The sequence below is a fragment of the Harpia harpyja genome, chromosome 10 (genome assembly GCF_026419915.1).
Source record: "Harpia harpyja isolate bHarHar1 chromosome 10, bHarHar1 primary haplotype, whole genome shotgun sequence".
Lineage (NCBI taxonomy): Eukaryota > Metazoa > Chordata > Aves > Accipitriformes > Accipitridae > Harpia > Harpia harpyja.
Genome location: NC_068949.1, coordinates 9,148,522 through 9,173,088, shown reverse-complemented (window position 1 = coordinate 9,173,088; position 24,567 = coordinate 9,148,522). Strand labels below are relative to the sequence as shown.

Here is a 24,567-nt window from a genome sequence, read left to right as displayed (position 1 = left end):
CTTTCAGGACAGCCATCCTTCTGAAAAAGCCATCACCTTCCCCAGTTGATGCCTGAGTGGTCCCACTTCCACTGTTCCTCCTCTATGCCATCCATATACACTGTCTCCATATATTCAGTAGTGTGTTATTTCTCAAGTGCCTGCATGCATCCCTCCTTCTGTTGCATTAAACTTAAGAGGGAAAATTGCTTTGCTGCTCATCAGATGTGGCTGCAATGCTTATCAGAAGTACAGCCTCAACAGACAGAGGAGTATGGCTGCAGTTCTCTAGACATAAGTAAAAGTGACTAATGGATCAGACACGAACAGAAATTGGATTTTTCTGGTGTTTCTACACCTATTTTGATGTATCCACAATTAGTGTAGGTTTATCTAACCCTTGTTACCACCTCAAATGGTTTTAGTAAACAGCATTGAACTACAGAGATCCAAAGGAAATAACTAGCTTTCTGCTAAGGGACTCTTTGCTAAACACATTATTACACAAAAAATAGCTACATCTATATAACGTCTGCCTAAAAGCAAGTAGTCTAGCACTCACTATGAAAGTCCAAACTGTCTTTTTTGTTTGTATGAGATGTGGTAATCCCTGCTTTGACTCATTTAGTAAAGCAGAGATGTAAAACTCTCTTTCTTATGCAGGTTTCACATTTTAGCAGTGAAATACCTGAAACAGTCTCGTTGTTATAATTATACAATAGGATGGGTTTGTTAGCAGAGCTGGTGAGTTGCAGTCTGTAATTCTCCAGGAATCTCAACCTTTGCTTGCTCTCAGAGCCACTCACTTCCCTAAGGATCGCTTGTGCCTTGCTGTGTTGTGATGAGCTGCAGTGCTCTGAATTGCTGCTTGTTGCATGGCACTTGCAAACTCATGAAGCCTCTCCTTGCTAGGAGATACGGCAGCATCCCCTCTCTTTTTGTTTTCTCCTTAATTGCTTTATGCAGACTGCTCAAGTGTTGCTGGGTCTTCAAACATTTATAGTGTAATGATGTTCTTTAATTCATAAGTTTGCATTCAACATAACTTTCATCAGCATGTCCCCTGGACTTCTGTAATGGAGAACAAGCCAGGTGACCATGCCATCTTTCTGGCAGTCCAGGTGGGTGAGACAGAACAGCAGGACTTCTCAGAGTTTTGTCTTTGTTTACACTGCTAGAGAGGAATACAGTCTTCTGCGATGGGCTAACCCTCACTGCGATGGGGAGGAGGTAGCGAGCTTGACCCATGCATGGCTGAGCCTGCTGGGGAAGGCACCGGCACCCAGGGAGTCCCTGGCAGCTCTTCTCTGTAGCACAATGTGTTACCATTAGTTGGCTTCAGCCTAGACACAGCCTAGTTCCTTATCAATAACTACAGGTGACATCTGTTTTCTTCCCGATTTATGTGGAAGAATCAATAATAAAGCTGTTTGTGATACTGCCGTTACCAATGTAATCTGGAGCACAATGAGCCTCCGAGAAGGAAGGCTTTTTGCTGCAGCTGAGGATCTCAGCTGCTGTTCATAAAATCACATGTCTGTCCGCAGAGGTGATGCGCTTGAACATTACATAAGGAAGAGCCTACAAGAAGTGTATGTTGAATTCCCTGTGCGGTATGTGTGAATATTAAATATTTGTGTGATTGGCTGCCTTAAACACCCCATCAATATTTATAACTGGTCGGGGGGACAGTGGGAATTCTTCAGTATAAATTATTTTAAACCTCATTTCTGTAATACCGCAGTCTTTGCATCTCTTTGCATTCTGGAGGACTAAAGAGAGATGACATAAAAATGGAAGCGGTTCCATTCTTTTACTTCAGGATTGCGAGGTTATATAATCTAAAGGGAGGTGTCGTCTTACAGGTTTTCAGGATCAGTGTAATTCTTGAGTATCCTTTTTAATTTTAAAGTACAGATTTCTTTATCTTCTCAGTACCGAAATAAGAATTTTTAGGAAGATCGAAGAGTTAAAGAGTTATTTAGGTTTTTGCCTCATTACATGGCCAATTGCTTTGTAATCCCCTGCCTGCCCTGCCTGCCTTTTAGAAAACTAATCAGAAACTGTCTGTAAGGCTAATGAAATGCTGAATTTCTGAATATAAAAAAGTTAGCGCTGTTCTTTACATGGACTTTTCCAAAATGTGCCTTGTGAGGTAGAGAAGATTTTATTCCAGGGAGAATACGGGACCTTACAAACCACAGGAACTTCTGAGGATAAATCGGGAAGCTCGCTAACCCTTTTGCTAAATAGCAGCATGGTGCTTTGAAAGCGAACCTCCATCTCTCTTGCTCATTTGCTAGGTGTGGTGAGGTTAATCGCTGTTCTGTTTTTCATTTTAGATACAGTTTTATGAGGCCTGCATGTTGACTTCTCTTTTGGCAGCCTGCTGATCCCTCCCAGGGAGCAGAGATACTGTTCCAGCCTGTCTGGAGGTGTCCAGCTTCTCTGCTGCCCTCTGCACTGACCCAGCAGCATTTCCTTTACAGCCTAGCTGCAAGGGTTTGTGTGGTGTGGCAGCGATGAAGCCCTTTCCCTTCCCCTCATGCTACCCACGACCAGAATGGGTTTTGCTATGCAAAACCCATCTCCCCCGTAAGATTAAAAAATCCTGAGGGGCAGGAAGCAACTACGTGTTGTTTTTTATTGGTATCTGTTCTGACTCCAGGTTTTGGGCAGGAACACAAGAAAAATACTTGACACTGTTCCTCTAGGAAGGAAGAAAATGTTCCTGTGGAAGATGTGTGCCTATTACATCTGTATATAGGTCTCTTCGAGAGACTAGGTTGTAACCCTAGGATCAATCCCCTAGGAAGGAGAGACATGGTGTCCGTGCCCACGCTGGAAGGGTTCCCAGCCATTCAGCTGAGCACTCAAACAGGAGTACAATCTGCCTTTGAAGCTGGCCCCTGTTTTGAGCAGGAGGTTGGACTAGAGACCTACAGAGGTCCCTCCCTACATAAGTCCTGTGACTCTGAGGCAGACAATGTTCTGGTGAGTATTTACTGAACACACTAATAAATTAACTGGAAAGTGAGTCCAACCAAGCCCCCTTGGTGAAAACAGGCAATTCTTCAAGCTTTGTCCACTGTCCAGCAAGTTTTAAAGTCAGCCCAGCTGAACCAGTAAAAATTTTCAATCCTTTTTGTGGACCTTTTGTGGATGTATCTACGGAGCCTGCAAACTGATCTACAGGCCTTGGCTACTTACTTTTGTACCTTTTTTAAAGTAGATCTCATTCTCCCAAGGATCGGTGGCTTTGCAGAGCCTGTGAGCCACAGGGCACTTCCAGGGCATGCTGATTGCAGCCCGTGCTGCCTCATGCTTCTCCACAAATGTGTGTGTCTTAGACCAGCGCAACCACTTCTAAGGTCAAGGCTGATCAGCCTCTCTGAAACCCTGTCCTTGGCACCTCGGTGGACACTGTGTCCCTTGCAGTACGAGGTTTCATTTTTCAAAGCCTTTCAGCTGAGCAACTGGAAGACATGCTCCATGGTGGCCCTCAGACATGATTATGTCTCCTAGAATATTATTGTTTGGACAAATCCAGTTGGCTTCTGCTTTCTCAGGGATAGTAGGAGTAGCTATAGCTGCTTCTCTTCATTTTTGCCAAGTGTCCCCTGCTAGCCTCATGGGAAGTGTCAAAGGGCAGATGGGTCCTTCTTAGGGTACCTTCTCCTATTAGTATAGTCCTAAGAGCACTGTGCTCTGTCCCCTTCTGGCACCTTGAAATCCATGTTACCAGCCAGTTCCTCCCCTTCCACAGTACTTTTCAACCTGTCACATTCCCAGAACATGATAAGATACCATCCTGACCATTTGCCAAATAAATCCTATGACTTTCAGGCTCTGATGGTGTTCTTCCTGCTAAGGAAACTTCAGGCCCCTGTGCATCCCAGGGATCGTAGCTAATCTCTAAAATGTCTCTTGAATTTAGGGACTCTGAACCCTGACCTTGGCATAGATTCACCAGAGAAAATTAGCTTTTGCATTTTGCAAGGGAGAAGATTTTGGTGGACCGATAATCCACTGTGGGCTTTCTCTGAGAAGTTATGTTTTGTTTTATTGAAGTGTTTGTCCTTTAGTGATCTCTCTGTCCCCTTCCTTCCCTGAGACTGATGGTAAGGAGGATGTGGCCACCACAGGAGCTGACTTTACACCCTTAATATTTCTGAGAACTTCCCAGGGCAGAAGGAGGTCCCTGGGGGAGGACTTGGCACCACGGGCTGTTCATATTGTCACTGTCCTGCAGTAGAGAGTGCATGGAGGTATGCACCCATAAATCTTTTTATCCCACCGTAATAGTGACAGCTACACTTCTAGACCAAGCAGCTTTGCTGAGCAGCTTCACCCAGGACACCATGCTCTTCCGTCTTACCATTCCACACTAAATGTGTTATTCAAAGCTAGGAGCCACCTTTCTGATGCCAGATGCTCTTGAGCTGCAAGCCACTGTGCTGGGGAAGCGGCCCTGGGCTCTGTTCTCTGTGCTCTTCTCCAGAGCGTCTTTTATTAGGCCCATCCTTTTTCTGGAAGATAATACTCCTAACAGGCTTAATCCTGCATAAATTCTCACTGTCAGCAGTCTGTCCTTCTCTTTCTTTACACAGCCTGTGTGTGATTCCTCCAGCTGGGAATTAATGACGAGTGTTGAGACAGTCCTAAAACGTTAAGAAGCTGATGGCCGCCTTCTCCTGCTCACAATCCAAACACCTTTCCCCTCATTCCCAGGTTGTAGGTCAAGATCCAGTTTCCCCAGAGTGTTGTTCAACATGGGGAGACTTTGCTAGTCCTTAGTTTGGTTATCACTGGCTGAAGCGCAGTGTATGCTAAGCTCTAATTGCTTTCATGCTTTCTGTCCTTGACACCCCTTCTGGATAGCTGATGTGTCCTCTACCTGTGACAGCTTGTACTTCACGCTACTCAGTGTTGGAGGTCTTCCTCGTCTGTTTTCATGGTGTGATGGGTTAACCCTGGCTGGATACCATGTGTGTGTGGTATCACACACAGCCTGTGTGTGATTCCTCCAGCTGGGAATTAATGACGAGTGTTGAGACAGTCCTAAAACGTTAAGAAGCTGATGGCCGCCTTCTCCTGCTCACAATCCAAACACCTTTCCCCTCATTCCCAGGTTGTGGAATTGGATTTGGATACCATTTGGATACCACCCGCTACCAAAACCTTGCCACACAAAACCAATACACATGGGCTTATACAAACCTACCAGGTTCCAGCTGGAGGCAGTGGGGTGGGGGTCTCTGGTCTGACCCTGCTCCCAGCAGAGCAAACATCACAGCTACAGCAGGTATCCAGGCGAGTCAGGGCAGTCCCCAAGGATGGAGACCTCCCACCACTCAGGGCCCCATCCTGGGGATGCCCCACTCACACGGGAAGGGGCTGTAACCTCATGTCCAGTTGGGATTTTCTCTCATTGCAGTTGTGTCCATTGGCTCTTGTCCTGTTGCTTTGAACTTCTAAGAAAAGTCTGGCTCTGTCATCTCTGTCACCTTCCCTTTAGGATGTGGAAGATGCAGTTAGATCCTCACTTTTCAATTCTCCACTTAATTCTGCATTTATTTAATCTCCTGTCTTTTCAATTAATCCATTTTCCTTTTCCATGTACATGGTTTCAGACTTGCTAAGAGGGGAAGACACTGCTGATCAGACTGCCAGTGCAGCCAGACTTTGGTCTGAAGTGCTTCAGCACCTCCCATAAGGTCTTTGTGGACTAGACTTGTCTGTGGGGGACTGGTGGAACTTCATACTTTGACTTTGAGACAAAAAAACTGGGATTTGTTCATCTCTACTACTCTGCTGCTGAGCCTTGCAGGCTGCTCAGAATGGCTGCATGTAGACAGTGGTGGTGGCCAAGACATTCCAAGGAGGGTGGCCGTGTTAAATCTGGGACCCATATCAGAGTCTGGCTCTGTCCCTCTTCCCATCCCCATGAGCCAGCCGCTCCACAGTCTGCAGGGTCCACACAGCCCCAGCCGCTGCTGCCGGGCCAGGCAGGGAGGTAGCGGCTCCTGCAACACCTTCCCTGTCACAGACTGGACGCGGAGCTGGAGGGGGCAATATGCCAAAGATCACGCAGATCTTTTCTGTTTACATGTAAGCAAAATGAGTCTTGAAAGGAATGTGTTTATCCTCACATTCATCACTTTGCTTCTACTATCTGCCTGTGTCAGTCCTGTGCGATGCAGCAGAGCAAAGGAAATTAACAGTAAATGGAGGAAAACAATAGAGAAGTGTGATGGGTTAACCCTGGCTGGACGCCAGGTGCCCACCAGAGCTGTTCTATCACTCCCCCTCCTTCTCAACTGGATAGGGGAGAGAAAATATAACAAAGAGCTTGTGGGTCGAGATAAGGATAGGAGAGATCACTCACCAATTACCGTCATGGGCAAAACAGACTCAGTTTGGGGAAAAATTAACTTGATTTATTACAAATCAACCGGAGTAGGGTAATGAGAAATAAAACCAAATCTCAGAACACCTTCCCTCCACCCCTCCCTTCTTCCCGGGCACAACTTCACTCCCGGATTCTCTACCACCCCCCCCCAGCGGCACAGGGGGACGGGGATGGGGTTTACGGTCAGTTCATCACACGTTATTTTCTGCCGCTTCATCCTCCTCAGGGGGAGGACTCATCACACTCTTCCCCTGCTCCAGCGTGGGGTCCCACCCACGGGAGACAGTCCTCCACGAACTTCTCCAACGTGGGTCCTTCCCACGGGCTGCAGTTCTTCACGAACTGCTCCAGCATGGGTCCTTTCCACGGTGTGCAGTCCTTCAGGCACAGACTGCTCCAGCGTGAGCCCCCCACGGGGTCACAAGTCCTGCCAGAAAACCTGCTCCGTGGGCTCCTCTCTCCACAGATCCGCAGGTCCTGCCAGGAGCCTGCTCCAGCGCGGGGTTCCCACGGGGTCACAGCCTCCTTCGGGAACCCACCTGCTCCGGCGTGGGGTCCTCCACGGGCTGCAGGTGGATATCTGCTCCACCGTGGACCTCCATGGACTGCAGGGGGACAGCCTGCCTCACCATGGTCTTCACCACGGGCTGCAGGGGAATCTCTGCTCCGGCGCCTGGAGCATCTCCTCCCCCTCCTTCTTCACTGACCTTGGTGTCCGTAGGGTTGTTTCTCTTACATGTTCTCACTCCTCTCTCCGGCTGCCGAAATACCGCCGTCCCAACTTTTTTTCCTTCTTAAAAATGTTATCACAGAGGCGTTACCACTATCGCTGATTGGCTCGGCCTTGGCCGGCGGCGGGTCCGTCTTAGAGCCGGCTGGTATGGGCTCTCTCGAACACAGGGGAAGCTTCCAGCAGCTTCTTACAGAAGCCACCCCTGTAACCCCCCCCCGCCTCCAAAACCTTGCCACACAAAACCAATACAAGAAGCGAAGGAAACCTGTAGTTACAGTATTGCATCTTCCATATGCCGTGGGGAAGAGAAGAGTCTGAACCTCAGGCACAAACCGCATCTGCCAAGCCTCCATCACTGTACGAGATGATGCTGGCGCTTCCCTCCCTGGACACAGCCTCAACAGGGTCTCTGCACAAGCCACTTTCCTCCTGGTGCGAGTTAATGGAGTCACACTGGAGGGGACAGGGGGCAGGTACCCAGCCCCTGCAGCCAATGTTGCCACTGTGGCGATGCAGCATGGGCTGGATGGAGGAAGGGGAGGTGGGTGCAAGCTTGCTGCTCATAGGTGTTCAGTGGGGTCCCTCAGCAACTGTGGATGCCGAGGACACTGCCAATGCTGGCAGAGCGCCTTCTTGCTCATTAAGTAGGTATAAGCTGCAGCCAACTCTGCTGTCTCATTCTAGCTCTGATCTGACCAGTGTCTTATGCCTTCCACTGCATCAACTGATTGGATTAATTGCCATCCAGCTGGGATGGGGGGGGGAGAATTGGGAGCAGATGAAAGCTTTTATGCTGCTTCCATTCACCCTCAGATCATTACCCCTCGCATTGCCGAGTGTTCCCGGGCTTGCCACATCTCCCATGCTACTTTGTCATCTGCTAGCATGGCCACGGATGGCTTGCATCCTTGCCACAAATAAAGGAAATTAAAATCTCATGAGAAGCCCTGCCAGAAGCCTTCGTTTCTAAGCTAGCTGTTGCAGCCTGATCTAAACGTGTTGGGAGGAAAATGATGGTTTTACTCCTGCGACGGCTGAACAGTCGTTCATACCCAGTGCCTCAAGGCTGAGATACCCCCACTGCTTTCAGGGAAAAATCTATTTTAAACTCCTCTCTTAGGCAGTACTTTTGCAGAAGAAAGAAAAGGGCTTCAGGCTAAACTTGATCCTCGCAGGCTGCATATTGCAGTACTGGAAGGCTGTGACTCAGTGGCCTCTGGAAGCTCTCCAAGCTATCAGTAGCTCAAAGGAGGAATTAAAAACTCAACTAACTGCCTGTTTTCCTGAAACTTGTTTTGTACATGCTATGGAAGAGATGAGAGATTTGAAAGAAGGTGGCCCTGTCCAAGAATCATTGGCTATAAAAAGTCACAGCAAGCAATGGATATTTATTTTATTAAAATGCTTAGACATCCTTTAATGAGCCTTTTTGCCAAGTTTATGTGGAAGAATTTGCCAAAATACCATGTACACTATAATAAATCCCAAGGTACCTAATAGGCTTCCCCACTTGGTACTCTGTCCCTGACAGTCTCTCTGTAGGGACGTCAGAATACCTGTTTTCTCCCCCAAAATGGGAAGCAGAGACTGAATAGCATTTATGACGTTTTTCCAGACAGTTGGAAAAGCTGATGTGAGTAGAGTTATGTCCTGTGCTAGCCTGTAAAACCAGGCTTGGGGGTGGCAGGAGGAATCTCAGGAAGATGTGTCTGAGGCTGGATGTTAGACTCAGGCAATCAGTTCATCACAGCTCAGGGAAGAAGGTGGCCCCTTTGGCTGAGCCTCTGCTTCTAGACAAGAGTGGTCCTTGTTTCACTCTACAGTCTTAGTCCCCAGATCTGCCTTGCCCTCATCCCAAATCCATGTTGGGTGGATATCTTCGACCTGTCCATCCCTGATAGCTAAGGCTTACTTTCAAGCCCAAGACACAAAAAAGCAAAATGAGCACCTCAGATTAAAATAGGAAACAAACTCAAAGTTTCTGGACACTTCAGGAAATCACCCAGGAAAAGAGCTCTAGTATTTGCTGAAAACAGAGCTCGCGAGACCAGCACAGGGAGTGAAGTGAGTGATCTTCTGCTCTTAGGAGTGCCTTACTTGGAAAAGGAGAACTTTAAGAGAAGGCAGCACCATGGCTCGGTGCCTTCACATATGGCCTTTCGGGGTGTATTCCTGATCACAACCAGGAAACATTTTCCCACCCTTTTTGCCACATTTTCCCAGTTCTCAAGAGCAAGGCTTGACTGAGCTGGCCCATCCAAGAAAGAGACTCAACGGATCCTTCCAACTGACGTTAAAGCCATTGCTTTCATGCTTGCTCTGGGTGCTAGGACTTGGTACTGCTGCACCTCAGTAGTGTATTCTGAAGTGATCAGCCCAGGACAGAAAGCTTATATCAGAGAAAGACATTTTGTTTGCCTTTGGAAAGCTGGAATTTGTCATCTTCTTAAAGAGGATCTCGAGCTGGACATCTCTTCAGTGACACAGCAGAGATAAATATTTCTATCAAGCTTGGTACCTAACAGTCAGAAGTGGTCAGAAAGTGTTCAGCTGCCTCTTTGTGGTTTCGGTGGTCATAAAATGCTCATTTGCTGAAACGAAAATATTTTTCTAGGAATATGCTAATTCAAACAAAGGTTTAGCCAGAAGAGGCTTTCTGCTTCCAAAAGAGGGAATTTCTGGTTAATGCAGCGAGAGGGAATCGCTTAATTTAATGACCAGCTCGGTGAGTTTGAGCTCCCAGCTGAAATATAGCAGAACCCAGGTTGTGTCCTTGCTCCAGCAAATGCATCCTACTCATTCAAAGCAGAACAGCCCCAGCAGGAATGACTCACACAAGGATCTGCTGGGTCCTCATCGTGCCTTGGCACAGGGAAGTCACTGAGCCTGAAAAACCCCTATTCTAGGCAAATTCTCTGGCTGCTGGTTGTTGGCTGTCCAGACCAAGTCTGTAAGGTGACAGCTCAATATGCTGGCGGGGACGGAAGTCCCTTGCTGTAGAGAACCTACTACCAACCCCAGCCATAATGAAGCTTGGCCATTTCCAAGTCTGCTGGGATGAACATCAGCTCTTGAGCTGCCTTCAGTTCCTCCCCTGGCACTGCAGCCTGGTTGATTTTTAAGGGACAAACTCTTTTTTTGAGTTTTACTCACTTGCACGTATTTGCCCGAGGACAGAAGTTATATTGAAGGTTCACACTCCCCAAAACATGCATGTAGACAACTGCACATCGATTTCCTGGCAGTTGCTAGAGCAGCAAAATTTAAGTTGAGTTCTCTTGTGCAGGCCAAAAGAAAGTGCTGATTTCTCGAGGTAACCTGGCCTGGCTTCTGTTCCCCTTCTCCCCCTCCATAAATGTGAAGTATTGGTTTTATTCTAGCCTTTCAACTATGTAAATACTGTTGCATGGCTAATATGCAACAAATTATAGAGGGAGCAGAAGTTTTCCACAGTAATGCAACAAACACTCTTCTTTTTTTGTCCTTTGCCTTAAAAATAATTTTTATCTCGTGATGATTTCATGTTCAAGTCTTTCGTATTTCTGTGTTGCAGAGATTGTCCCCTTAAGGGGACATGCGTTTCAAACGCTCAGGGGAGGAATAATATAAATTAGCCTGATATAGGTGGGTAAGCAAATTGGCTGTGGTAACCCGGCTGCCTGCACTTCTCCAGCTGTTCAGACAGAGGAGGTGGCTTGCTGGCAGAGCCGTGCCGTTGGTGCAGTGGCTTGCGTATGTCGGGCTTGTGGTGGCTGCGACTGCGGTTTGTTTGGTTTACATCTGGTATGCACTGTTGCTCTCAGAAGGTCTTCATGTGCCTTCGGCCATAAGCGGAGTGCCGAGCCCCTGGAGACCGATCCCTGCGAGCAGCGGCAGAGTCATTCCATTTCCAACAATAACCTTCCATCAAAAAATAAAGGTGCATCATCCCATACCTTAATCTTACCACGTGGTTAGGTGAGCTTCAGCCTTTGGTAAAGGGTTTCCCCTTTACCGTTGCCAGTGATAACATGAGTCCCAGCTGCAAATGTAGCCCTTTGGGAAGCCTCACCTCCACAACCACCACCCAAGCAAGATCTTGCAGGTGGGTGGCTGTGACCACATGCTTCCGAGTGCCCTGCAGTTGTAGGGGCACTAATTGTTACTATTTGTAGACCTGGCTAGAAAAATTCTGCAAAGCAGTTTTACATGTTTCTTCTTGTTGTTCTCTTTTGCCAGTTTGTGGCAATTGGCAGGTGGTTGCCTTCCTTGCAGAGCCTGTCGAAATGTCTGGAAGGAAAAAGGGGAAGAGTTTGCTTCCAGTGTATTCCCTGCTCCTTCCAGCTGCTACTTATGGGATGTGGGAATGCCTTGAGGTTCCTCTAGAAGACGTATGTGGAGCTAGGGTTATTGCAATGCGAAAACCATCACAAATTTTGCAAAAAGACTGGACTTCTTCACTGTGCTTCTTGTAAACAACTTGTGTTGTTATTCCTTCTGTTTTTTTCCAGCTGGAAGAACAGGGTGGTGCCACAGATATTTTCATTCTTATTGACTCCTAGGCTAGAGGCACAATTGTCAGCATGCAGGGAAGGCAAGTATTAATGAGTAATGTTTCAAAAGCATCTCTCTCTATTTCAGAGTCTCCTGAAATTGGGCCCTCTGTTGTAGTTCACACAACTGTGACGTTTGGAAGTGAGCACCTGGATTCAGACCCTGCAGAGGTGCAGCAGTTAATTCTCAATCACCTGGAGAGAATTGTGCCATCCCTACCTAAACCAGCCAGCATCAAGTGTCAGAAGTGGAGATACTCTCAGGTACTCTGTGGTGGGATTAGTCAGCTGGGAGGATGCTGCTGGGGCAATGCCGTAGTACAGGCTTGCGGTGTATCGCAAGAAACAGGACATAATACGACCCAGTGGTTTTCATGCTCGGGGAGCAAGAGGAAAGGAGATAGTTGCTCAATATCCATAATATATTCCTCCACGTAGCCATGAGCAGCATCCAAGGCTGGCCAACAACAGTCAGATCATTTCTAGTCATCTTTTTACATAGTGGACCTGGCTCAGTGATAAGTTATGCAGCACTCCTGGTAAGTACAGACTGGAGCAGTGCACAGGAAGGAAGTAAATCCCACATACTTCAGTGGGTTTTTCACTGGTATTTAAAAATATGACTCAATCTATCTCTTCTATATCCAAAAGTATGTGATATTATTAGCAAAATTCCCACCTTACCACAGAGTAGCAGAAGTCCTTGCATTCAGACGTACTAATTGTTGTTATTTGATTTGGCCCAGTTCAATTTAACAGTATGTTATGCAAAAAATATTTTAAAGTAAACTACCTAAGGGTAATAATAGCAAAATGTGTATATTTTACAGACTTCTTTTAAAAATCCAAGGAAATTGTTGGCAATTTCCTAAAGTATTGGAGTGTATCTACATGTTTACCCAAAGCCTCTTAAGTTAAATTACATTGGTGAAATTGACTGTGGAAGTTGATGCAAAATATTTACTTAAAGCAGTCCCCTAAAAATTTTTCCTTTTATGAAGTCTGGAAAAGTTACGGTAGATGACTGTTGTGAAGTCTGCTCATACCCCTTGATCTGCATCCAATTTAGGAACCTGGTCTCATTAGCACAAAGTTTATTTTTCTGCGAGTTAGGTATTGGTAGTTTGCAAATCACTTCCCAGTGCATAGTATTTGTTCTCAGTTGTCATATAAAAATGACCTTAACATAGGTTTTAATGTTTCAGATGACTCATGCAAAAATTATGGTATGTTTTATATGTTCCTCTTTATCAGATTTTTTTTGATAGTAACAGTATCTCTATACAGTTGTCACTGTTAAGGCATCCTTTTCTGGTTGTGACTTCTGGTCTTTTCTTCTGCATTATCTGTTACCTTTCTGCTTCAAATTGCTTGCAAGCACAAGAGCTGCAGGTGGTAGGGAGGAGGATTGGATCTATCTGCAATAGACAGACACTTGGTAGACCAGCTCTGGAAAACGCTCCCAAAACAAAGTAAGAAGTATTTTTAAACAGAATTAATACACCCTAGAATCATAGAATCATGTAGGTTGGAAAAGACCTTTAAGATCATGGAGTCCAACCATTAACATAGCACTACCAAGTCCACCACTAAACCATGTCCCTAAGCACCACATCTACACGTCTTTTAAATACCTGCGGGAATGGTGACTCCACCACTTCCCTGGGCAGCCTGTTCCAATGCTTGACAACTCTTTAGGTGACAAAATTTTTCCTGATAGCCAATCTAAACCTCCCCTGGCACAACCTGAGGCCATTTCCTCTTGTCCTATTGCTTTTTACTTGGGAGAAGAGACCAACACTCACTTTTCAGGTAGTTGTAGAGAGCGATAAGGTCTCCCCTGAGCCTCCTTTTCTCCAAGCTAAACAACCCCACTTCCCTCAGCCGCTCCTTATAAGGCTTGTGCTCTAGACCCTTCATCAGCTTTGTTGCCCTTCTCTGGACACGCTCCAGCAGCTCAATGTCTTTCCTGTAGTGAGGGGCCCAAAACTGAACACAGTACTCAAGGCGCGGCCTCACCAGTGCCACGTACAGGGGGATGATCACTTCCCTAGTCCTGCTGGCCACGCTACTGCTGATACAAGCCAGGATGCTATTGGCCTTCTTGGCCACCTGGGCACACTGCTGGCCAATATTCAGCTGGCTGTCAACCAACAGCCCCAGCCCCTTTTCCACTGAGGCAGCTTTCCAGCCACTCTTCCCCAAGCCTGTAGTGTTGCATGGGGTTGTTGTGACCCAAGTGCAGGACCCAGCGCTTGGCCTTGTTGAATCTCATACAATTGGCCTCGGCCCATTGATCCAGCCTGTCCAGATCCGTCTGTAGAGCCTTCCTACCCTCCAGCAGATCAATACTCCCTCCCAACTTGGTGTCATCTGCAAACTTACTGAGGGTGCACTTGATCCCCTCGTCCAGATCATTGATAAAGATATTAAAGAGAACTGGCCCCAAAACTGAGCCCTGGGGAACACCACTTGTGACTGGCCGCCAACTGGATTTAACTCTATTCACCACAACTCTTTGGGCCCAGCCAGCCAGCCAGTTTTTTACCCAGCGAAGAGTACGCCCGTCCAAGCCAGGAGCAGCCAGTTTCTCCAGGAGAATGCTGTGGGAAACGGCGTCAAAGGCTTTACTAAAGTCCAGGTAGAAAACATCCACAGCCTTTCCCTCATCCACTAAGTGGGGTTCACCTTGTCATAGAAGGAGATCATGCATAGATACTACTGCTGTCACAGAGCTCTATCATAAAATTTGTCAAATTCAGCTACTTTGTTTATGTGTGCAAGGAAAGGGCTTAATATGCCTTTTCCTTGGACTACTCACACTTTTAGCATAGTGTCAAAGGTACATATAAGCATATGCATCATATATAGCCCATTCTGATTTATTTCACCATGAAAACATGGATAAAGGAAAAGACAAGAACGGCAGTTAATTTCTTACTGCTGAATACAAAAAAAAGTCTCAATTGCATTCTACCAAACAACTATGCTTTTTGAATCCTGGCAAAATTATGGCCACACAGGATTTATTATAACCTTGTACCTATTGCTTCATCTTTTAGAGGTAGCTGCAACAGTGACTGTAGGAATGAACTCTTACTTTCCCCAAATACGTTAAAATTGTTGTCTTCCTAAATCACTAGGTGTGTGTCCTGTTTCCCCTATTTAAAAATTACATGCAGACATCATACTGCTGGATGATGCTCTACTGTTTTCTCAAACCACTGTACAATTTACAGCTCTTCCCGCTTTCTTCCCCTGCCTCTGTTGCCTGCTATTGACCATGCTGCTACTAACCAAAACCACTGACTTCAGCAGCTGCTTGTGCTTTATGGCTGTGTCACAGGAGGAATTATGACCATTCTTTAATTCGGTGGATGAATGTCAGTATGTCATAGATTGCAAATAAGTCAGTGTAGGTCAGATCTGTTATCTCAATAAAGAAATCTTTATTGCCACCCTATAAAATAATCACTACCTAAATTAAATATCTGGGACAGAGCTCCCTCTTTCTCTTAAAGCTATCTTTACTTTCAATTATGGTAAGCTGTTGCCACAGAAGCAAAGGGAACTGATAAGATGGGTGCATCTTTCCCCTGACTCTTTTAGACAGGATTTATCCTACTTGTTAATTAAATCCGGCTGTAACGTCCTTCACATGGCCAAACACAATCCTGAGATTAAAATGCAGACATTACAATTATCCATGGCAGATGAGGGATTAGGACTTTCAAACTTCTACTGACACTGCTTAGCAGCACAGCTGCAATTCTGGATCCCCTGCTTTAATTACGATAAGACACTATTAGCATTCAGAGCCAACAGCTTCCCAACCTATCATGTCCCTTTGACAGAGTCACTTTATATGTATAAGGGATACTGGGAAAACACAGGATCATAGAAATTAGACCTCTTCAGAGGGAACCTCAGCAGGACCTATTCAGGTCTCTAGTCCAACCTGTTGCTCAAAGCAGAACTATCACCAGCACTAGGTGACCTTGACCATGGCTTTGTCTAGCTGAGTCTTGAAGTCTTCGAGGATGGAGATCTAACAGTCTGTGCCATACAGCCAAGGGTAATTTGGAATTTATGTTGGACAACACCTTCAGAAGAACATGAAAAAGGGGCAGGATCATTCCTTTCCCCAGTCGCTATGTCTAGAGTAAGAGCTGTTACTGCATTGAGCGCACAATCTTGCCACACAGGTGAAAAGATGCAGGCTGAGATGTGAAAATATTGATCCTGTGATCAGTATGATGACCTAGAAGCTGTTTGGTACAGCCAGCATGAAATAAGCACTAGGTAGTCAAGAAGGAAGGACACTCAAAAAGCCTTTTTCTGCTAAACCTTTTTTCATTGTTTATGCTCAGTGACCTCAATCTGTAAGAAAAATTTAAGAATAAATTAAGTACTGACCTAAAACTAGTCTGAGAAAGATGATCTCTGGCTGGATTTACCATACATGCCTAGACTCTTCTGTTAAGTTGAATGATGGAGAACGGGTCACAACCGGCTACAAATTCATTTCAGGTAATTACCTCCTGTAAAGAGATGCTAATATGCCAGTATCACAAAATGCAACCAGTAACATAAATGTGGGTGTTTTGCAGCTGATCTGTGCTTGGAAATGGCAGATAACGGCACAGCAGTGGCTAGCTAAGTGTACATTTGAATCAGTGGAAAAATCCCCTGAACTGAACTAGATGGTTTGGACTTTAGGTCTTGTTCACTGAAGCTGACAGTCGCATGATGGGATACAGTAATGGTTTACTGCACAGGAATTCAAAACATATCTTTGGACCAAAAGATATGTTTGAATCCAAGACATATCTTTGGACCGAAGGCAAAAAGTCAAGAAAGGATTGAAAGAAAGCTGTACTCTGTATCATGCTTTATCATCTCTATGGTTTGATCTCTGTTGCTGGTCTACTGCTGTGCTTCTGCTCTTTTTTTTTTCTCTCTCTCTCTGGCTTGCTAGATACTTTTTCCTCTTTTTCAACACTTCATCCTTATGGTTCTTGTTTTGTCATTCCTTTTCTCAGACTATTTCTTCCCACCTTCCTCCTCCAATCACTTCATCATCAAGCTGCCCTACATCTTCTTATCTTTTTTGTCCCTTCTGCCTGAGCCTGCCTTGCCCTCACATTTACCTTTTGGCCAGTGCTGCTGCTGCCTTATCTCCATTCTGAGATTCACTGATGCTGCTCTGGGATGCACTGATTTAGTACAACATGGACACTCAGCCTTTGTACGTAGGTTTGAAACAGTCAACGACATGTGACACAGCCAAGCATGGTAAAAACACAAATGCCATGTGCTTTTACTCTGCTGTTTGACACACTTTGGTGTTTGTCATAAAGTACAATACTGAAAAGAGGTCTTGTTCTCCCCGTGAGTTCCAGGTGGCTTCAGGTTAATAGGTACTGGCCAAAGCAAAGTCCATTCACTTTTAGAAATGTTACACAGAACTGCTCAAGAGCTGCCACTCCACAGATACAAGTTTAATTGAGGGTATAGTGCCAGGAAAATTATATTTAAAATGAATACAATGCATACATTGAGAATGACATTAAATATTTATCAAAGCAACCTTATTCAGAACTTGTCCCATGCTGCTTACAGAGAAAACATTGATTGTATCTCTAGCTGTGTCTAAAAATTGTTGTGCTACTCGGATGAAAAAGGAGACCAGCATAGCAGAGCTGGAGACAGGGTGGGTTGTGCCAAGGCTGTATGTACACTTGCACAGCAGCATGAAGCATGGGCAGGTCATCATGACAGTTGTTACTCTGAAGTCCACCTCACTTCCCATCCAGGAAGGTCACCTGGTCAACCCAGTCGTGTTGCAGGCTCTCTTGAAAACGGCAGGCTCCCTTTCCTTTGTTGAAGAGTTACATATCTGGGGTTTTTTGCAAGCCCACTTTTGCTGATGTGAGATCATGTATCTTCATACCTTTTGGCTTAGAATTCTCCATGCCTCATCTATCCAGGGTCAGGCAATTCATTTCTGCTGAGACGGATAGAGAATAAGACAGGATGGGGCTGTAAAGTTTCTAAACTTCCACATACAGGAAAGCTTTATTCTAATTGTATAACTCCATAAGATAAATATTTGCTATGGTACTTTGATCATTAATGCTTGGATGTATGATCTGGGACGGGAGGGGTGCTTCGTATGAAGGCATGTTTCTCAGGAATATGGACCTTTCTGGTGTGAAATTCAGGTAAATAAAATACTTTCTTTTCCATCTCCCTGTATGCTTTTCTTTTTCAGGTTACAAAAGCTGTGCCAAATTGTCTGGGGCAAATGATTCTTCATACTCAACCTCTCCTGATCTGTGGAGGCGATGGATTTACTTTTTCCAACTTCAGTGGCTGCATAGATTCTGCTATGAGTCTTGCAGAGGCTGTGAAGTCTCATTTATAGCAATTTCAAAGTCGGCTGCTAAACTTAGTCTAGATTTATGATGAATTTTACTATGATGGACTGAATTCTAGTTTAGTGTTAACATCACTGGCCTCTGTCTTGCAAAAATAAATAAAGAAAGACCTATTGGTGTGCTGTAATAATTATTGGGATGGAATTGAATTGAATTTTCAAGGATCTGTGCTGTGAGTGTTACTTTGCTTGAAGTAAAGCTTTTTCTGGCTCTAGTCAGAGGCGCACTGAGCTCCAGCAGTCTTGCCAGGTCTCCTGATACTTTTACAGCCCATGAAAATTATGTCAAGGAGAGGAGCCTGACTTGAAGCAGCACAAAACCCTGTGGAGCTGCAGAGTTTACTCCTTCTCTGAGCATTTGGAGCCCTGCAAGTAACAGAAGAAACACGGACAATTGATCCCAGAGCTTTCATACATACATGTGGTCATTTCTTCTGGTGCAGATCAGCCCTGGTCATGGTTATTGTGTTGGCCATGGGGAATCAGTGATGGGGCATACCTTGCTATGCTTCTCAAGTTGGACGGCCTATGAAGGGTCTAACCATATTGACTCAAGGTCTAACTGTGTCTTCAGGCATGGACAACTTTTAAGTGAGGGATAGTAGTTGTCTGCCGACCATCGTTCTTAGCCCACAGTTTTCTGGAGCCCCAGTTGCAGATTGCTGGAAGAGCTCATTTAAGAACTTGATGACATTACTGGCAATGATGTGCCACTGAAACATGGTATCTGTCCTGGCTGCGGTCTAAGCAGCATCAGCCCAGCTGTGCTCATAAAAGAAAGAATTGAGAGAAGGTGAAAGAGAAGGTGTGCGTGTTTCTAGCGCTCTCATAGCAATAGGGGTGCTATCCCAAAGTCATCTTGGGAATAAACATTGACATCTGGGCTGTAACATGAGTTTAACACAGTAAAGCGGACTGACCAGGAAAGTGGACGCACTTAAAATAGTTCACTATTTACCACATTAGTTCACATTTACAACATCACTGGTGCATCACGGCTCTCTGCTGGTCCAGGGTCCCCTGAACAAGGAGTAGTCCTTTTCTCCTTCCAGGTGGTGGAGGAATTGGGGTAGGAGCAGCCAATACGGAAGGTGGTTTAGCTGCTTTGCCTGGCAAATGCCAAGAGGAAGGAGGAAAGAGAATTTCACTAAGCGTGGTCTGTGGCAGTGTGTTAATAAGAAAACTGTGCTGACATTTCAGGTTTAGGGTTACATCACCACCACCATAAAAACTCATTTAAAGTAAACAGCCAGTCTGAAAGTTAGGTGAGTTCTAGACAGCTCTGTACTTTATTTTGGCAAAACAGGTGTAGAAATAGAGGGACAGGTCCAGGGAACGATATAAATACACGTGTGAGTGAATGAACAAGGAATTTGATTTGAAATACTAAAAAAACAAACAGCAAGTATAATTGTGTAGAAAATACTACCTGTCACAGTTTCAAGTAGTCCTAAGCTACTAAACTGTGTTTCTGTGAAGTCAATTTTGAAATTACTGAGAAATTAACTAAGAAATCATTTATTTATTCTAAATTTGATTTTAGCTTGCCCTTCCTCTTAAATCACGTATCACAAGTTTAGTACCTCTCTCTACTACAGCACTAAAAATAACAAAATGCTATTTTCAGCAGACAGAATTTTAACCATTAGAGAAGTACAATTCAGCCTTTTTTTCTTACAACCCTGTATTTCACAAAAATCCGACATCTTGTATTCACAGCAACTGAACACTGTAATTTATTGCTGCATTTGACTATTTTTAATGCAGTATTTTAAGTGATGCTAAGAACTTTAAAACTTAAGTTAATTTTAAAAACATCTTTGAAGGATATTTCATGATACCATGCGGTTTTATTGATTTTTTTCTTCTTTCCATGAAGTCCTCGAGTTTAAAACTAGATGTTGTTATTGTGTATGAACCAACCAGCTCCAAACCATCAGGTTTCAATCACTGTGTGTTGTGCAGAAACGGGGAAGATTGGTGGTCATGTATGTGCACAAATCTTTTACAAAGGCATGCGGTCTCCTATCTTCCACGGATCAAGGTAGCCATGAAGAGCCACATGGCCATGCAATAAATCTAATCTGGTGAGGCATTTAGTATTGGCTTGATTTAGCATGAGCTCAAAAGCAACCAAAGTCCCAGCTGAAATAAGGTTTTATGTTGCAGTGTTGGAAAACCTTAATCAAAGAGCCGTACCCTGTGGAGGATGGCATATGAAAGCAACCAAGCCCCATTTTTCATACATGCTCCTCAGCTTCCATCCAGGCCTGGCCATCCTGCGGGAGCCGGCCCTCAAGGGAGTAACATGCTAAACCATACAAGAGGATTTTCTGCTGGGTTATCGGTTCCTCTGGAACATGTCACCATGGCAGGCGGGTCAATCATTGCTGGACCTGTGGTGGGGGTTTCTGGGGGACACATCCCACCAGTCTGCCTTCATCCAAGCTCTGCCTTAGTGCACAGGGAAGGATGTGGGTCCTTTTAGTGCAGGGGTGAAGGAGTAGGCTGTAACTTCAAGGGATCTTTCCAGACTCTTCACTTGTGCTGTTTTCCTCATCTTCACTCTGCTTTCTGCTCCTTTCTTCAAAGATGGATTTTTGCATTAAAACATGCTAAAATTTGCACTTCTTTCCCTTTCTTTCAATTTTGAATGGGAGCAAGCCAAACCACTAAAAATCCAAATAGAGATCAATACTGAAAGCGTGTGACATGCAGAAAACTGAAAATGAGGCATCTTTGACTTAACGCTGTGTCGTTCCTTTCGCCACCTCTCAAGCAGGCGTGCTCCAAAGAGGAGTGATGCTCTCGCAGGGGCCTTGTATCAGCAGCAGCTTTCAGTACCACAAGTGACAGATAAGCAGAGATGTCTCTGACCCCATCCTTTCAGCAATCTTACAGCTTTGGTCATTATGAGACCTCAAAATACCCGATAATAAGCAAATCACAGATTCAGAGATTTTCGAATCATGAGATTTTTGATTCAGAGGTTTTCAAGCATGCATCACAGTGAGTCTCAAATTGCTCCCATCCTTCCCCATACCATGACATTCTATGAAAACCCCTCTTTCCTATAGCTTCCTTCCAAATTAAGACTTAAACAAAAAAACCTTGTTTTTTTAAGGTGGAGTAGGAAAGTTCATGGACACGTTCCTCTGGACGTGCTCCAGGCAGCAGGCACTTAAGGATCTCTGTGGTGATATCTCATTTTCTAGATGTGGGCAGGGAGACGATGGTATTAACTTTCCCACGCAAGGCGGGTAACGAGTGGTGATATTTCAAAGAGGCCACTGTATCCAAAAGGATGGCAACAGAAGAGACTTGTCTGGTTGATTTCCTGGGCTTTTCCCTGGATGGACGTAATTTTTGATTAACTCACAGATCCATCAATTACAGCCACTATCTCCTTGTTCCCAGACAAGGTTGAAAGCTGTGTCTAATCTCCTATATGTCACAAGCCACAGCTAATGCCCAAAGTTGAATTAAAGCATTTCAGCTCTCAGATGACAATGTTATTGTCTTCCTCATCACAAGGAAAGACGGAGCCATAAATGCTCAAAGCCTTTTAACTCACCGTTGTGTTAACTTCCACACAGTGAACTTCACTTTGCAGGGCTGGCCCAAAGCATCTAGTGCAGTCACTGCTTTTACAATATATGCAGCTGCACAAGATGCATTTTGCTGATCTCTGAGCGTTTGACTGTACCTTTAGGTCTCTAACAGCAATCCTTTTGTGTTAGTTACTGTCCCACCAGCAGCTGGCATCAGCTGCATGTTTCACCAGGAAAGATTTTATATTATTGGCCAAATAGCAGACTAGGTGTTGGCAGGAGGGCTTGTTAGACACAACTACACCTTGACATCTCCTGCTAACAGAAGCGTTGTGAGACCTGTGGCTCAGCCAGGTGTGATCCAGCCAACATTTGCCTCCGTAGCACCATGCAAGGCAATTTTCACATCACAACTGTCGCATGGTCCTCAATCAAATGCATCTGAGAAAGCCAAGCATGCTGTACTGAGCCGTCGGACCCCGTACTATGCCACCCCTTCCCCTCACAGACCGCCCTTGGTGACCTTTGCAGCCCTTTCTTCCTTCTTCTAGGAGGTGCCTGAACTGAGCACCATGTGCATCCACGTGCTGTTCTTGCAGAGGTGTTTTTGGAGGTAGTACCAACTGAAATCTTGGGCTTGGGCAAGGAGATGTTTGGTGCTTTTCCACCCAGCAAGTGGGACATGTGGCACACTGTCTGTGCTGTTGCCACCATGTCCTGGGTACTAAGCTGAACCTGTTCTATCCCAAGGCATGACAAATTTTGGAGGAGGCCCTGGCAGAGATGGGCTTGAAGTCATGGCACACCCTCTCCTCCTGAGGGACATCCCTCTGGCATGGCGTTAGGGCCCTGTAGGCTAGGATCTGAACCGGCTGGTTCTCTACCTGCTCCTGGCATCTGACCCTGCTTGCAGATCCCTGAGATGGAATAGAAGTGCTGTGAAGTGGATAAAAGCTTTTTAGACACCAAATGTCATAGGAAGGCACAGGACTCTGGGGGGGAGCCCATCAGAATCACAAAGCCTGACTCCCAAAAGTGCTATTAATGACGTTCTTAAAGAGCTCTCATTACCCCCAGTTTTACATCTACAGCCCCCAACAAGGGCAGATCTGCTTGTCTTGTGTCCCAAGGGCTTCAGAGACCTCTCCTTTCCCAAGATGAAGAAGATGTTGGGAGCAGATGCTCATCACCTGAGCTGCGGTGCTTTGGGGCAAAATGTTCAGCTCTAGGTGAGCTCCAGGGTGAGAAGCTGTGGCCATGTACGGTAGCCCAAGCCCATATGCACCTTCCCAGCTGAAAGCCAGGACTCTGCCGTGTCCAGCGGACATGTCCCCATGTCATGCTTGCTGCGGGGGGGCAACCCCTCCCCAACCCCTCCATCCACACCAGGGCTGCATCTGCCCCTATGCCAGGCTGCAGAGAGGATGTCTTGTTATGACCCTGCCTGCATGGAGCATATTGTGGCTGTTAGTTGGAATAACTCTCCCAGATCTGCACACCTCTTGGTGGGTTTAGTGCAGTAGGTAGGAATTTAGCCCATTTCTAAAAAGAGCTAGGAAGAGAAGACAGGCTCACATCGATTCACAAACCACAGGTCTCCAAGGATCTGGGCCGTATTTTTGTGCAAGCATATGAAAATAAATTAAGAGGTTATTTTAGTTTGTTTTGTTTTATTTTGTTTTGTTTTAATTTTTAAAAGGCAGCTGCAGATGGGAGGTGCTGCCCAGCTGAAAATACATGGTGGATTTCCATAGCTGTGAAACATCCCTGCAGCCAAAGCCACTGGAGCAAGACCTGGTGTCCCAGAGGCCAGGATTTGCAAGACATCTTGCTGCCCTTGGAGTGTGCCAGCATCGTCACATTTGGCTCTTCTAGAGGGCACGTGTGACTGAGAAGGAAGGTGTGGAGGTCTCTGGCCCGACCCTACTCCCAGCAGGACCAATGCCACAGCTACAGCAGGTTGCTCGGGGCTATGTCTGGGCAAGTTGGGCCATCCCCATCCTCCACTGTGACTGCACTTCTTAATGGAGGGAAAACATTGTGTACAGCACCACCTTAAAAGCAGACATCGCTGAGCAGCAGCACCAATGTGGCATACAATACTGACAGATGAGTTCCTCTTTGAAATAATGCACAGAAAAGGAACCTGACCCCGCGCCGCCCAAATTGTGCAGTACAGTCGTGTCTGGGTCATCGCTCCTGACCTCAGCTGCAGACCGAGCCCTGGCACTGAAGGGCTTTATGAATGCCTGGGCAAACGCAGCATTTGCTTGGCTGCTCCGTGCTGCAAAATTCAATGTAACGTACTCCAAATGGCTGGTGACATGCCATTATGAGGCTGGCACTGGGATCAGGCACCCGAGCACTCTCGGGGGGGACAAGGGCACTCTCTGTGCTGCCCAGCAAGCACCTTGAGCCGCTGCGCAGAGATTTCCCTGGGGCTGGAGCCGGTTTTGCCTCTAATCCACACTCTGGCTCGGATGTGCCGTCTGTAAGCCGCTTTGCGTGGCAGAGCTGAAGCCCTGAAACCCTGAAGCCTTCTGCTGCCACTCAGCCCATCTCACCACACCACCTCGCTCCATTAGCCTCCTTCAGACTTTTGCTTAATTCTCACATTCAGGTGGCACCTTCAAGATCAGCCAGCGACGACACCACCATGGTGCTGCAAAGCATGGCTGGCACTTGCAGCCGCTGTAGCAGAAGCAGCCCCACACACCAGTGAAACAGCCCTTGCCAAGGAGGAGTAAGAGTGACTGGCATTCTTTTCAGGAAGAGTCGAGCAAAGTTTCTTGTCTAGAGGTGAATGAATGGAAACAGGTGAGAAATAACCCCAGGAGAGCTATTGCTGAATTACAAGTGGAGAGATTTAGCGTTAAGCAAAGGGTGCAGGGCAGATTGCTGTTGTCTTGGAGGTTGTGGTG

General features: G+C 45.8%; 1 protein-coding gene across 2 annotated transcripts in view; it reads left to right on the top strand.

Moving 5' to 3' along the window:
• The window catches only part of RNLS (renalase, FAD dependent amine oxidase), an 81,560-nt gene extending 63,334 nt beyond the window's left edge, over positions 1-18,226 (top strand). For both annotated transcript variants that reach the window (XM_052799502.1, XM_052799503.1), the window contains exons 6-7: positions 11,745-11,920; positions 17,931-18,226. In XM_052799502.1, coding sequence (XP_052655462.1) covers positions 11,745-11,920; positions 17,931-18,083 — 329 coding nt within the window. In that variant the 3' untranslated portion in view covers positions 18,084-18,226. The remainder of the gene's footprint in view (positions 1-11,744; positions 11,921-17,930) is intronic.
• The last annotated feature ends 6,341 nt before the right edge of the window (positions 18,227-24,567 follow it).